At 37.8% G+C, this 14,871-nt stretch overlaps 1 protein-coding gene across 4 annotated transcripts in view; it reads right to left on the bottom strand.

Moving 5' to 3' along the window:
- Nucleotides 1-2,879: 2,879 nt before the first annotated feature.
- Nucleotides 2,880-14,871, bottom strand: part of RIC1 (RIC1 homolog, RAB6A GEF complex partner 1) — a 47,780-nt gene continuing 35,788 nt past the window's right edge. For 2 of the 4 annotated variants that reach the window (XM_064735815.1, XM_064735816.1), the window contains exons 17-26: nt 14,266-14,404; nt 13,080-13,196; nt 11,558-12,286; nt 11,075-11,233; nt 10,831-10,964; nt 9,561-9,847; nt 8,564-8,758; nt 6,617-6,806; nt 6,299-6,487; nt 2,880-6,002 (exon numbers count right to left, since the gene is read on the bottom strand). In XM_064735815.1, the coding sequence (XP_064591885.1) occupies nt 5,717-6,002; nt 6,299-6,487; nt 6,617-6,806; nt 8,564-8,758; nt 9,561-9,847; nt 10,831-10,964; nt 11,075-11,233; nt 11,558-12,286; nt 13,080-13,196; nt 14,266-14,404 (2,425 nt within the window). In that variant the 3' untranslated portion in view covers nt 2,880-5,716. Of the gene's footprint in view, nt 6,003-6,298; nt 6,488-6,616; nt 6,833-8,563; nt 8,759-9,560; nt 9,848-10,830; nt 10,965-11,074; nt 11,234-11,557; nt 12,287-13,079; nt 13,197-14,265; nt 14,405-14,871 lie in introns of those variants that run through there. The other 2 variants (XM_064735817.1, XM_064735818.1) reach the window with 2 other exon arrangements.

Genomic DNA, 14,871 nt, shown 5'->3' with positions numbered 1-14,871 from the left:
GGAAGATAAGCTTGGCAAAAGAATGCAAAAATCATTTGAGTTGAGAAAAGTCAGAATGGGAATTCTGGGTTGTTTCCTGGAGAGGAGGGTGGTTTTTGAAAAAGATATGATACAGAGGAGTCACTGGTAGCCAAGCTAAGCATTTTTTGCATGGTTGAGACCAGTTTTATTGTTAATCTAAGACAAAAAAAGAGGATGGAAAAATTCTCTGTGTCCATCTGCTTCCCTATTTAAGTACAAGCAGATGAGTCCTCTGCTACTTGGGGTTACCCTTTCTCCTAAAAAAAGCTGTGTGTGATTTACTCTCTGCAATGTATTAAATGCAAGTAGCTAGTAACTTTAAGGATACAAGGGCATAGAGTAGAAACATTATTTATTCTTAGTAGAGGCAGTAAACAGTTGGGTAAAATTACCTTATGCTCTTTGGAAACAATTTATATCCACAGCATTTTCTCAATTGCTTTCTTCTGGTTTCCCCCTCATTTTAATGGCTTTAAGAATCTATTGTGTTTTCTATTAAAAGATGTATTTCTGAAGCTGAGTACTAAGCACTTTATCAATGTAAGCAGAAGAGGCCCCTACATGTTGTTGTTATTCTATCTAGTGCATCCTTATAGTGCGTCACCATACCTTCAAGATTGTCTTTCAAGTAGAAGCATGCAATTGAGGAAAGAAGTGTAGGGATAGGTGCAATGAACAGGAAAATTTCACACACAATCATACACAACCTGTTGAGCTGAGTGGGGCTGTTCTGTGCTAGTAAGACCTGTCTTTGATGTCTGTCAGTCTATGTTGGATTGCAGTTCTCCTGGAGAAACGCTAATCAAATAGACAAGATCTAACAAGTCTATACAGAGGTGGTTGTAGCAGGTGGGATGCAGCTGAAGAACAGTTTGTCTACATGGCAAAGCTGTTCCATACTTTTCTCCCTTGAGGGCTAAACATAATCTGACTTTTGATAATTGTCCGGAAGGGACCTGCAGGATGACCCATTTTAGAACTTGGTACGTGGTCTTGGCGGAGATTGGTAGGAAGACATGCAGGATCAGTAAACCTACGTTCTGTGGTTAGTGTTAATTTATGTAACTGGCTTCCATTTTAAACACAGAACATTCATTCTCAACCTTCATGTAAATCCCTTTCAGTCTCGGGGAAATAAATTGATCCTAGAAATTAGCCAGGCTCTCCTGTTCACTGTGAAAGAGGTTCTGTTGGGCTGCAACTCTTCATGGTTCTGTCAAAGCTGTGGGTGCAGCTTAAGAACATGCTAAGCATTAAAGCAGAGCCTTGAGCAGGAAGTATAAGCCTGTTTAGGGAGATCTGTATTTCAAGCAGGGTGTCAAGCATCAGTGTTCCTCAGCAAACATGTTTTTAAAAAAATTCAGTTGCAGAAAGATGAATCAGTCTTAAAACTAGCAGTGATTCACGTAAAAAGGAATAGTTCTTTCAGTCTGTTCTGAGAATGGAACAAAGAAGCTTCAAAGCCAATAAGTGCACAGGTGAATTTAAGTAACCATCTTAGACGGCTGCTCATGCAGAGTTTACTTGGAGATGGTTTTTTCAATGGAGAAGGTGGTAGTTTGTTCTGTTTGGGTGGTTTTGTTTTGTTTCGAGGTTTTTGTTTTGTATTGTTCGGTGAGGTTTTTTTTTGTTTTTTGGGGGTTTTTTTGTGTTTTTTTTTGTTTTATTCTTTTGTATTTGTTGGGGGTTCTTTTGGGGTTTGGAGTTTTTTGTATAAAAAAGGAAAGCTTTGTGTCTGTTATGTAATAGCTTTAGGCTCCAGCTTTGGACTCTTAAAGCCTTCTCTCAGTGCTCTCTGCATAAGTAAGCCCAAAGAATTTCCTATTTCAGGGGCCACATGATAAACAGAACACTCAACAAGTTTGTATCTTTCTTTTCTCTGCTTAAACACTGGGATGACTTACACCACTCACCCTGTGCTGCCATTCCTGTCCTTGCCTGCTAGAGTACTTCAGCAGTGTTCAGCTCTAGGACAGGAGACGAAGCTGAAACAGTAGATTGTGTCTGTTGCCTTTATGTTCCCTCTTACTTGTGGGAAATCCATCCAGCTGAACCCAGCTTACCACCCTCAGCAAGTTACCCATCATCTTTTACAATATCATTATAGCCACACACAACTTCTCCCCTCAGTTTATTATGAAAAGGACCTCCTTTGTACAGCTTCTGGCTAGATTATGAATTCAGGTATTAACAGTGGGGCTCAAACCTGTAGCTTAGAGACACTGCGGCTTGAAAACCATTTAAAATGGTTTCTTTGACCTAAAACACGCTGAGGAAAAATTAGCTTACTTGGGTTGACAAAAATGATAGTGAAAAATTACCTTCAGAAATGCAATTTGATTCAAGCATTTTTGTAGGCATACCTGGTGTGAAAGGATCTAACAGCAAAGAATACAGAGTATTCCTGTTTTTCTGGGAGTTTTGCATAGGATGAGAAACAGATCAAGAAAACTTGATGATGTGCAAATTGTTGTGAAGGAGATCTTAAATCAGCCAGTTTTATGTGAGCTGAATACACAAAGTGAAAAGACTGTCAACATGTTGGAATTTCATAAAAAGATATTTATCCTCAACTGTTTAAGTGGCCCATTTTTCCTATCTTTAGTTAAAACAGTGCACATTTGTGGATGATGAGACCTTTTGTGGGGGGTTAACCCTGGGTAGCTGATGCGTACCTGTCAAACAGCTGACCCTCCCCTCAGCAGACCAGGAGAAAATGGGATGAGAAAATTCATGGGTTGAGGCAGGGACATTACTCACTGGTACCCACAACAGATGAAACAGACTGGTCTTGGGAAAATTATTTTATTACCAATTAAAATATAATAACCAAACACTTTCCCCCAACCTCCCCTTCCTTCCCAGATTCATTCTTCTGCCTTCTCTCTCACGGTGGTGTAGAAGAACTGGATTAACTCAGTTAAGAGTCAGGTCATGGTCAGTCTGAAAAATTTCCTCTCTGCTTTGCTCCTTTCCTCACTATTGCCCTGCTCCAGCATGCGGTCCCCACTCCATGGGATACCATCTCTCATAAACTGCTTCAGAGTGGATTCTCCTCTTGCTGGGGTGACTGTTCCAGCATGGATCCCTGTGGGCCACAGTTGCTGCCAGAAATGTGCTCTTGTGTGGGCTCTTTGGGCTGCAGCTTCCTTCAGGGCTCATCCATCCACCTGCTTAGTGTGGGTGCTCCAAGGCTGCCACTGTGGGTATCTGCTCCAGCGTGCTCCACAGTGGGCTGCCTCTTCCTCATCATTGAGAGGATTGAGCTGCTGAGCAGTACCACACCAGTAAGAGGCTAATTAGCAAGACTGTTAGTATATAATTTAATGTGTGTATTTACTTGCACTGAGCCACAGGCTGCAGGGAATCTCTGTTCCAGTGCCTGGACCATCTCTGCCTGCTCCTCCATTATGGGCCTGGCTGCAGGACTCTTCCTCACGCATATTCCACAGCATTTTTTACTCCCTGATAAGTACATAACAGAGAGGAGGCACCAGCTTATGTTTGTTGGAACTGGCCCTGTCTGACACAGCCCTCCCTTGCCACCACACCCTTGCCACCTAAACCCACTACATCTCTTTTCACAGCAGCAGGTGGATGTAACTTCAAAGATGCACTAATAAGGCAAAGGCTTGGTTCCTTCATCCTGTAAAAAACAAGCTGCAGGAGTATGAAAAACAATTCATCAGGTGGTTTCTCTGAGAGCTTTGTCTCTCTGAGATGGCCTACCTGAATGGCTTGCAGTCAGAAATAGTTCTTTTTCACAGGAGTAACTTCAAGTAAAGTTGAATACATTTGTTTTTTAATTACAAGTATAACAGCAGTGAAATCAAAATACAAAATTAGCATGTAAGATTTGCATAGAGATAATTACTACTAAAGAAGTACAAACTTCTAAAATTTCACAACTAAAAAGATTTACCTGCTAAACAACAGTAGGACAGTAGTAAGATATGAATATTAAGAATATGAATATATCAGTTAATGTTTTACTTGCACAGATCCAAAACCTGAACAGCAGAATGCTGACCAGGATGGGCTTGGCTACATCATTACCACAGAACCACAGAAAAATATTAACTTGAAGCACAGTTTTTATTTCTTTTAACATAGATTAAGCAGGTTTCTTTATCATAAAAAAAGCTTTAAGTATTATCCCCTTAAAACAATAATGAATTTTGACGTCAGGTCACAACAGGCTTGTAGGTATGATAGACATTATCTGTAACCAGTAGCTACAATGCAGAATAAGCTTAATGCTGGAACTCAGACTGCGTTTCTTTCATCTAACTTCAGTCTCAAGTTTAACTCTTAAAATGAAGTTCAAGTTGCATTCATTAACAGCTCCAGCTTCCATGTAATACTCGCAATTATTGCACTTGTACTGGTTGTATTGGCTTAGAAAAGCCATTCTAAAGCAACAGTTTAATATCTGTACATTTTAAAGCACTTGATCTTATCTACAAAGGAAATAAAGATAATGAAACCACAATTCATTTAAAACTTAATTGTGAATAGTCTTAATTTCAGGGCTTAAATGGATGTGCATTTAGTAACTACACTAGAAAAGCAACAGATGCTGTAACTACCTACGATGACTAGTTTGGTCCATGTCAGTAATTAAATGATGTTATAAAAAATAAACTAGTTTATCGTGTATAAAATGAGTAATGTTGCATTTTTGTTCAGATTGCACAGTACAAACAAGCTAATATCTAAATTAATACTGTTACAGGTAGTTATTACATAGGGACAGCAGCTAGAAAAAATAAGTACCTCAAAGCAACAGACTTCTGCAGCCAGGTTTTCATAACGTTTTATGAAAGTTAAATATGTCTTAGTTAGAAGTATGCATATTATAAAATGTTTGAAAAATGTTTAAGTATGAGCTGTTAAACTAGTTTTCCATAGCAAGAGTATATGATGATTATTTACATTTTAAAAATCCATTTATCAGAAAAGAATTTACAATTAAATAAATAACCTTCAGCAGTCCCTTAACCCAACTACAAGATCTGTTAAGTGGCAGTAAAAAAACAGGTAAGCCACCTTGCGTCAGTGTTAGGTCAGTAAAGTATGCCTCATCCAGAAAGAAGTGCAACTCTGCTTTAACTTTACTAGTCATCTAGAAACATGCAAACACACATAGGTGCCTCCAAATATGGTACAGTCTTGAGTATTTGTACAAGATTATTCACAAAAACATACAATATATTTTACAGTCCTTTAATACAAAATACCGGTATCAAACCAATCTGAACTGCATTGATCAGACATTTATTAGGCAGGCAAGCTGCAAAGAAAACAGTTTTTATATTTAATCCCCTCTTTGCCTTTTAAACTCAAGCCAGATGTAAGTAGTTCATTCGGAACGTGTTGGTGACGTAAAAGTACTGATGAACACTGCCTGAATCTGTCTCCATGGGTGTTCACTCTCCAACACTATTTAAAGTATCAAAATGTAAAGCTGCAGTCTGGCCATTGCATCAAAAAAGAGTCATGCCTCCTTTTGAAATTATCTGATGAAACTGGTGTTTAGTTATCCCCACTAAAAATTTCAAAGATTGAAATATTAAAAAACCAAAACAAACAAACAAAATTAAAAAAAAGAGTTCAAATCCAAAACACAGAAGCAGATCTAAGAGCTGGTTTGCTTCCTTTCACACCTGAACAAATGGAAGTTGTTCACCTTCCATTAAGACACAACACAGTCATAACTGCCTTCTTGGAATGAATCCTCATCCTCTGTCTTAGCCTTGTCCTCTTCATGTCTGCTTGCATTGCTGCTTCCAGCATCACTCTGAGGATTAGTGCCGTGGCTAGAGGAAGTCCTGCTTTCCTCAGCTCTTGGGTTCGCTTGTTCAGGAACCTTAGATGGATTCACTGGCTGAAATGCTTCTGGTTGTACTTGCTCTTCTACTATTTCATTTAGTTTCTGGATCTGTGGTTTGATGATACTTAGAAATGGCTTGTACCCAGGGCTAGGAGGAGAATGGGATGAAACACCATAAATGGATTAAAATTAGTACTTCTGTCATGTGCCTGAAAAGCAGAAATGTTTATAAATAAAGAGAAAAAGGCAACCCTGATCAAACAATAAAAGTTGGAAATCTGGTTCCTCTGGGTTTGGTTTGTGTTTTGGGTATTTTTTTCCCAGTTTCATTACAACTCTCTGAAGTGAACTTTCAGATAAGGCTAAGGTAATAACTTTTGTTACTTTTTAGGTAACAAAATATCTACAGCTCAAATGAAAATGAAAATAGAAAGTAACACTTACCAATCTGTAGAAGCCCACTTGTCAACAGCATCTAGGCCAGTCTTAATATTCTGACAGATTTCTCCATCAATATCAGAGGACTGCATGATACTGAAAACCTGGTTGATAACTGAAGATTCTCTGAGAATAAGGCCTATGACAACACACCAATCCAGACATCCTGCTTCCATGAAGATATGTAGCAAATACCTATATGGAGAGAATAGCTGTTTATTTTTCTACTCCCAAGACAAAAATTGCCATGTGACTGTGTAGATTGTTTCTTTCTCCAAATGCTGCAAGCCAGCAATTCTCAGTCTCAAAGGTGTCATGACTTACCGGAGCTGCACCTGTGACTTGTGTGGCCCTTTACTTGCCAGCTCCAGAGAGAGCTGCTCAAGCTCTGACTGAGTTAAACTTAGACTGGAGAAGTTTTCATCCACCATGGTCCAGTCTCCATCCACCATGGAACTTGTTTCAGTCAGGTCCGTTGCTGAACCAATGCTGCATTCATCACCTATCAAAAACACTCAGAAACATAAGGGAAAAAAGAAACTACTTACTTTAGTAAGATTCAGAATTTCTGAACTACTTCCTATAAAAATTGACAAACAGTAATGCTTTACGGTGTATCACAGTTACTTCAGGGATATTGTCCATCCCGCTTCAGCATTCTTCTTGTCACACTGGATGGTAGAACTAATGTTGCAGGAATGCAATAGTTTTTCTATCCAGTAAAAATAATTCAGGAGAATTATTATCAGTAAGGCATCCTAGGTATCTGCGGGCAATCATCATAAAAGCACCAATACAGCATCTTGCATACTGTAGTCCTAGAATTAGGTCCAGCAAGGGTTACAGTCTGTCTAAAATTCTGCTTATTTAACTTTAAATTTTGTTAAAATGAAGTTTCAATATCAAATTGTTTTCTTCACACAAAACTATGAAGACTTCAAATGTTTTGTAATGTAAATATTTACCAGCACAAAATACAAAAATAAGTATTTCCAGTAAAAACATGAAGAGCAGATGCAGTAACGGAATTTTCAGAGGAAAAGTAACAAAGCTAAAAACATTACAGTGGTGAGTCATGAAGGCACCTGCTCTTGAGAACTATTTCCATATTAAAGCATATGCATCTTTTCTTGGAAAAAGTTCAGGAAGTCAAAAGGTTATTTGATTATCTTCTTGCCCATAAATACCAGTGCTGGATTAGTAATTTATGAAATTTTTATTAGAATTCAGCTTGCAATGTTTTGAAGGCTATTAATTTAGTTTCTTTAGAAATAAATTGCTTCAAAAGTACATTCAACTCAAAGGTCTTCATCCAGCTCAGAAAAAAACCCTACATATACCTGTTTATATAAAGACCAGTAGTGGCAGACAGCAGTAAAGTCAATGCAATGAAAAAAGGTAACTATTTTCTTGCAGTCTCCAGATTTAAAAAACAAGAGAAATAGGAGTGAAAATAAAATGAGACCATGCCCAAGCAGACAGCAAACATCTCCAAATGCCCTGAATCTCACAGAAGGCTCTACAGTTGTAAAAATTAAGGAAAAAAACTGTAGCTCACACTGTGTACTTAGATCTTTGCCCTAATGGAGTGGAAATCACATTATTTAGATACAGTTGAAAACGCTCTATGCTCAAGGACAAGCGGAAGTATACAAAATTTTAAAAAGACTACAATGGTCTAACAAACTTTTCCCATATCCTTCTGTGTTCAGAAAAAAGTATATACAAAGTACACTTTCTATTTTAGTAAGCTCATCATACATTGCACCTTTTAATAAGCAATTTACATAAAGCCTTAGGAAAAAATACAGCTATATGGATCTCTAATTTCCTCAACTTCCTCAATAAGTACTATATCTAATATCATTCTTAGGAAACCCAAAAGCACAAAGTTCATGCAATTAGAGCTGTTCCAACACCTGCAAGAGGCTGATTTATGCAAGAGACAAGGAAACAAAAAACCACAATGTAGGACACTCTTCCTATCCAGACTGAAAAAATACTGAACTTCAAGTTATCACCACAGATAGAAACTTCATCAAATATCTATTCCACAGTCAACTTCATGTACTTAGAGATGTACAACATGGGCATTACCTTTCTGTTGTAAAAAGTTCAGTTCACTTTTCAGTAAGTCCCTTCTTTTTTTTTTCCTGAATTTTTCTTATCAGTAGTTGAGAAGGGACAATACAACAGTGACACGCAAATATCAAAATATAAGCATACACTTCAAATTGTCCCAATGTGCAGACAGAAGGAAGAGTGACTAACCTTTACTTAGCAAAGGAGAAAGGAATGCATCTTGCATGTGTGGTCCATGGGATGAAACAGTATCAATTTCTCTCTGAGAAGAGCTGATAGTACCAAGCCAGCTACGACTGCGAGGTGTGTTTGAAATACCTGTGTCCATTTCCATGTTTACAAAGGTGTCTGTAGACTGAGATTTTAGTAGTTGTTCCCCCACAGCTAGAAAAATCAAAACACACCATAGAAAAATCATGCAAGTATCCAGAAGGAAATTAAGACAGTTCTCTCCAGGCATTTCAGGAAGCTAAAACTTGCATCTAAGTCAATATTCAGGGGACCAATGAAATTCAAGGGAATGCAGCAAGTTTAGGCATTTCAGGAATTTCTGACCAGCTTTTATGAGAGCACTGGCATAAAAGAAGCATGATGTAATAAAGTGTTAGCATCAACAGAAGTAAATAATGATGCTGTTACTAAAAAGAGGAAGACTTGGCAGCAATGTCAGCTTGCCATATGGAGATACGGTAGCAAATGTCAACTTTGCTGTAAGGAGGTAAGGTAGTGAACTGAGAGATCAGTAACATAAAGGAGGCTTAGAAGTCTTCAAAGTTCTTACCATCTAACTTTCAAATATTAGGAACATTACTATTTATTTTTTAAGAAGTTAATCAAAAGCTCATCAAGAGACTACAAAAGAATATTGATTTTAGTAATTTTCTGCAGCAGAATTTACACTGAAGTAATTTCCATGTTGAGTTCAACATCTACAGTGATGTCCAATTCAGTACACCTGAGAAAGCAGGAGATTTCAACAGAAATGGTAATCACACAAGAGGTACCATCTATGCTAAACAGAATCTCTTCAAAAAATACACTCTGTGTGAGAAAGCTGTGCAGGTGGCAAGCCTCAGCCTGTTCTTATCTTGGCTAAACAGGGGCAGAACAGACTGAGATTCACAGATGTAGCACTGCAGGAGGGAAATCTGAGTTTGAAATCTATCAAACTCAGATGCTACTGTACCTGTCTTGTACTTTCCATTCTTGAAAGGTGAATTAATGGATGAAGCTGGTATAACTGGAAATGGCCAGAGGAAATCCTTGTGTAGCTTTTTCAAAGCACACACAAAATCCTCCACCCGGGCAGCTCTGGCTCGCTCCTTGCACAACCAGCCGATCAGCTCAAAGCCCAGCTGTGCAGCAAAGCAGCCAAGGTCTTTCAGCTTGATTTCCTCCAGCAGACGCCGAGCATGCCGCCAGAGCATCATGTCAATGTACATGTTCTCAGCACAGTCGCTGTCTTTACTCCACCTACACACACAGCACAGAACAGCCTAGTGAACACTGATAAAGCTGAGTCACAAAGGCCACAACTGCAGAACATCAAGTCACCAGAGTAGTAGAAGGGGAGCTTTCTATAATACAGCAGAAGCAGTTTCCCTAGTTCCTTGCTGTTTATATTCTCTAAAAGATCCCACTGCCTCAACAGGTAGGTGAAATAAAGGATTTAAGTTACAACAGCAGCAGTTTTTATAGAACATTAAACTATGAGCAATGCAGAAAAAAGTAAAGTAGGACATAAAAGGCAGATGACATTGCAAAGTTTAGAGAGATAGTCAAGTACTGGCCCACAGCCCTTCCTATCCAAACCTTTAAGACAGTACTCTCTATTAAAAATTCCTAAATTCAGAATTTATACTAGGATGGTTTTAGAAATCAGGATGGGGAAAATGCCAAAGCAAAGACAATAATTTCAATTCAATCCTACTTCTGAACTGTAATACCTATCAATATTAAGTCGGTATACAGCAGCTTTAGAGGGGTTCACCCCAAGGCATAAAAGATTCTATTTGTAGCTTGGAAACACAGTGCCAGATCAAGATGTGCACGGTAGCAGAGCAGTACACTGTGATGCTGTGAACTGTGAGCAGTTCAAAATGTATTTTTCAGAAAAACAGGTCCATTAAATATGAGGCATGTGATCTCACTAGCTACTTAAATTACTACATATGCAATATGCACCACATCCAGTGGTTTCAGAGTCTTTGGGTCAGCAATATCCATGTAAGCATACCTGTGCACACATATAAACATAAATACATGTATTTACATGTGTGAGAATATATTTTCCCAAGAATATTAGGAGACACAAACAGTACAAAAGTTGTGAAATTAAAAATGCAAAAAATGTAGAAGGAGATTAGGACATATCCATCAAATAATTTTTTTCTATAACTTAAATTAGTAAGAAGTTAGTCCTCTACCTAATAAAGTGGGCAGCGAGAAGACATTACCTTTTTCCAGATGGGCCAGAGGGCATACTCAGTGTTTTTGTCAGATTAAATTTGCTATGGAGATTCTCCGCTGATTGGGATAAACTAATGCTGCGATGCCTGAAGAATTCAAAACCACTACTTGAACTAGGTTCCTAAAATCAAGAAAACCAAAACATACACTGAAAGGACCAAACATGATATATACTATGAAGATTAATCATACAAGGCTTGATGCATAGCATTTACTTTTCTCATCACAAACCTGAGTTGTTGGTGTAGCTGGGGGTGTTTCTGTTTCTCCAGAGCCAATGGCTTTAAGAAATCTAATCATATGACGACAGAGATCCCACTTTCCCTGCTCTAAGGCAGTATTAAACAGGAGAGTAGCGTGTTGTCTGCTAACTGCTGGAACTTCCATATTCTGCAAGCAACAAAGCATAATTAAGTGATTTACTTTTATTATAGAAGATCTGAAGCTCTAGTAAGTCAAGTCAGACTACTTCACATTTGAGTATACCAAAGATTATAAACAATAAATTTCATGCTATAATTTTCCCATTTAAAACAGTAAACTAACTACTTACACTGCATGATCTTACCATCCTTCATAACAGGACATAATATCAACAGAAAACTGTTACATTAAAGATCTATTGAACATGCATAACTTTGATATGACATTATTTTTAAAATACTGCAGTATTAGTAAATATCAGTACTCTTGCAATATATCTGGTGCTGTTACCTGTAGGATAATAAGGTAAGAGGCAGCTGTGTCCAAGTCCTGGGCCATTAAGCACTCTTCAAATAAGTCCTTCGGGTTTCCAACAGCAGCAAAAAGGTAATTCCACAGGGCATATTCTGTCTTCCTAGCACAATGAACAACTGTCTGCAGGAAGAGGGGGAATTCTGTAATGAACTTCGCCACAGTGGGAAGGAGAGGGTCGGGAATAGGTTCCCGCGAGGTAGCTTCTTCTTCCAGCACTTCATGGAGCATCAGTTCTAGTACATGAGGGAAGTATGGTAATGTGGCACAGGAGTGGGCCAAAAGCAAGGCTTGTTCACCGAGGTTCCTAACCAAGAGCTGGCGTAAAATGTGATGGAGGTAGATCTGAGAGGTTCTCTCAACAATGGAGAACGGAAAGAGAACCTCTAAGTGTTCTCTAGCACTGGTTTGAGTGTATAAACAGTCATAGAGCACAGTGTCATTAACAGCACCAAGAACCAAGGCATCTTCAAACAAAACAGCCAATGGGTATATGTTGATGTGGAAAGGCAGCATGATCCGTCTTGACAGAAAGGAATGCGGTTTTCGATGATCTCTGGGAAACAGGGGAAGCCAGACTTTCATACCTGCCCCACCACAGCTGAGCCACAGAGCCTCCAGTAAGTGGCGTTTCTGTTTATTAATCCTGCAAGTAGTCCATACATTTTCAACAGACTGGGCTAGGACAACTGGAGCACAAAAAGGCAGCTATTTAAAATGAAAAAAAAAAAAAAAAAAAAAAAAAAAAAAAGTATTCATGATTCCTTTTATTTTTACCCTATTCACAAGAACTCTATTTTTCAGCTAAGTACTGTCTTCATACATATGTTGTTATTCTTCTAACAAAGAAGAAACAAATTTGCTTTTCTCTTATCTGCACGCTAGCATGTGACAAAACACCACTTAATACCTATATTAACTCAAGACACTTTTTTTTTTAACCTCCTTAATACTTAGTCAGGAAGCAGAGAGATAAGAATAAAGGTGAAAAGTAAAAACCTGTTCTCTGCTTCTTCAGGTAGCCCCCAAGTCCAACCTAGAATTGACAAATCTATCTGAATTTTCCAAATTTCACTCTCCCAATGTGCTTGTTTCACATAGAATTGGTTTTCATCAGCTCAGAAGAATTGAGATTTCAGTAATTGATTTCTATTGTTGTTATTGCCAAGAACTCTGTAAATGTACTCTGCAAAAAATGATAACGTTCCATAAACATACAAAACAGTTCTGGACAGACTAGAGATTTTCTGTTATTGGTGCATATGAAATTTTGGGCAGTATCTTTACTCTTAAAACTTGTCTATTTCTTTTCAGTATAACTAGTGAACACAAGCAAACGCTAATATACTTCCAGCCCACAAAAAAAATTTTCATCAGTAAGCATAAATACTGCCTTGCTTATAGTCTTATTTTCTTTATGTCTGGACCACTCTCTTGCACAGCTTCTTCCATCACTGCCATCTTTGAAGCCATACACAGTACTCCACATATATGTACTCACATGCTTTCTTTGATTAGGATTGTTATCTTTATCTCGTATCTGGGGTCCAGATCGATCCCTTTGCAACATGATAAGTTGTCCTGCTAAGTTAAGCATAATACTTTCAGCTTCACAAGCCTAAGGATAGAAAGAATATTATGCAAATTATTTAAGCTTTTTGAATTATAATTTTACTCATAACCACATTAAAAACCCAGAAAAAATGTAAATTAAATGTCCTACTTTACAGAGATGACTAACAGCTGAATTCAATATAGAAGGACTCAGAAAAATCAAGAACAAGTTCTTGTGCAAAGGAGTAAATACTGGAAGGTTTCTTATTCACCAAACTCATTCCATGTGTTTAATATGGACTTTTTCCAACCATGTGTCTTAAAATGGGCAATCCACCAGCATTCTAAGAAAAATAAAACTGTATTCTTATCAGTATCATCACAGTATGATTGCCAGTATCTGACTGCAAAGACTACACTGGTACACAACCCAAGAGCTGAGCCAAAAAGAGCTGAGCCACACTTGCACAGCATCTTGAACTTTTATTCAGCTGCAGTTAGAGAAAAATTGTTTTAGTAACGTGTGTCAAGAAAGCATTCTGCTCAGTTAAGTCTACTCTGTTTTTATTTACAACAAAAATCCACGTTCTCTTTGCGTGTAGAAATTCTTTCAGAGCTCTGACAAAATTATGATGTTAAGACAGGGACCTTCACATCTTAAGTTATTGTTTGGCTGTTGCAGAATTGACAAAGAGTGCCTCATAGGGTCATATGAGGCACAGAATGCCATCTTTTCATTTTTTCTATTTATTCTTTGAGTAATGGACATGTTGTTGCAAGAAAGGTAATTCCTGATGCCATGGATTGCTCTGGTTTTTGACTGTTAATACATGATAGAGCAACATATCCTTGACAGAGTTAAATTTAATTTGTTCACCAAGATTTGGTCTCAAATTTTACAAGTTAAGAAGAGAAGGTATGAAATAAAATCTAAACTCTTATGTCTCTATCCACTCCCTTATCCCCAATTCCCACATAGCATGTCTACATAGTGAACTTCAGAAAAAACCACGTTCTGGATTTTACCACATACAAGAGTCACTGATTCATGACTGATTTATCAGCCAGGTAACCTTTAAGGAGTAAGCTAACAAATTCAGGCACCAATTTTATCAAATTTCGAGATCTGTTACCTGCTGAGGCATCTTCAAGGTGATGCCAGTCTCTGTTCTCACTGATGTCAACGTAACAGATACTACAAGAAAAGGATGAGGAATGTACCGAGACATGGATACTTCTTGAAGAATTTGGATACTGGCAGTAGGATTAAGACTGAAAGGAAAATGACTACATTTAGAAATTTTACAACAGTACTTAACATGAAATAACTACCTTAAAGTAAACCTAATGAAAATAAGCAACTTACCCTTAGCAAACAATTTACTCTATGGAACAAATGACATTCCTTTAATCAGGAACCAGCAGAAATGCCCACATATCTACTCTATATAAAGTTACCAAACAAACCTAAAATGGGCTACTGATCTCGATACTTTGGGAAATACAAATATGCGTGGATAGAAGACAATATCAGATACTTCAGAATATGACTCTATTGTTCAATGAGACAGTTTCCAGGTTTGGATTCTGCTGAGAGCTTTTTTAAAAGCATTAAAAATATTTTTCTCTGAAGTTCACCAACAACTTGCTTTTTTCTACCACGAAAAGGTCGTTTCTTGCTAAAAAGAAGATACCATAACTGTAAGAAACATAACCTACATAGGGACTTAAGCCCCCAG

The sequence above is a fragment of the Zonotrichia leucophrys genome, chromosome Z (assembly GCF_028769735.1).
Source record: "Zonotrichia leucophrys gambelii isolate GWCS_2022_RI chromosome Z, RI_Zleu_2.0, whole genome shotgun sequence".
Lineage (NCBI taxonomy): Eukaryota > Metazoa > Chordata > Aves > Passeriformes > Passerellidae > Zonotrichia > Zonotrichia leucophrys.
This window is presented reverse-complemented; position numbering and strand designations above follow the sequence as displayed.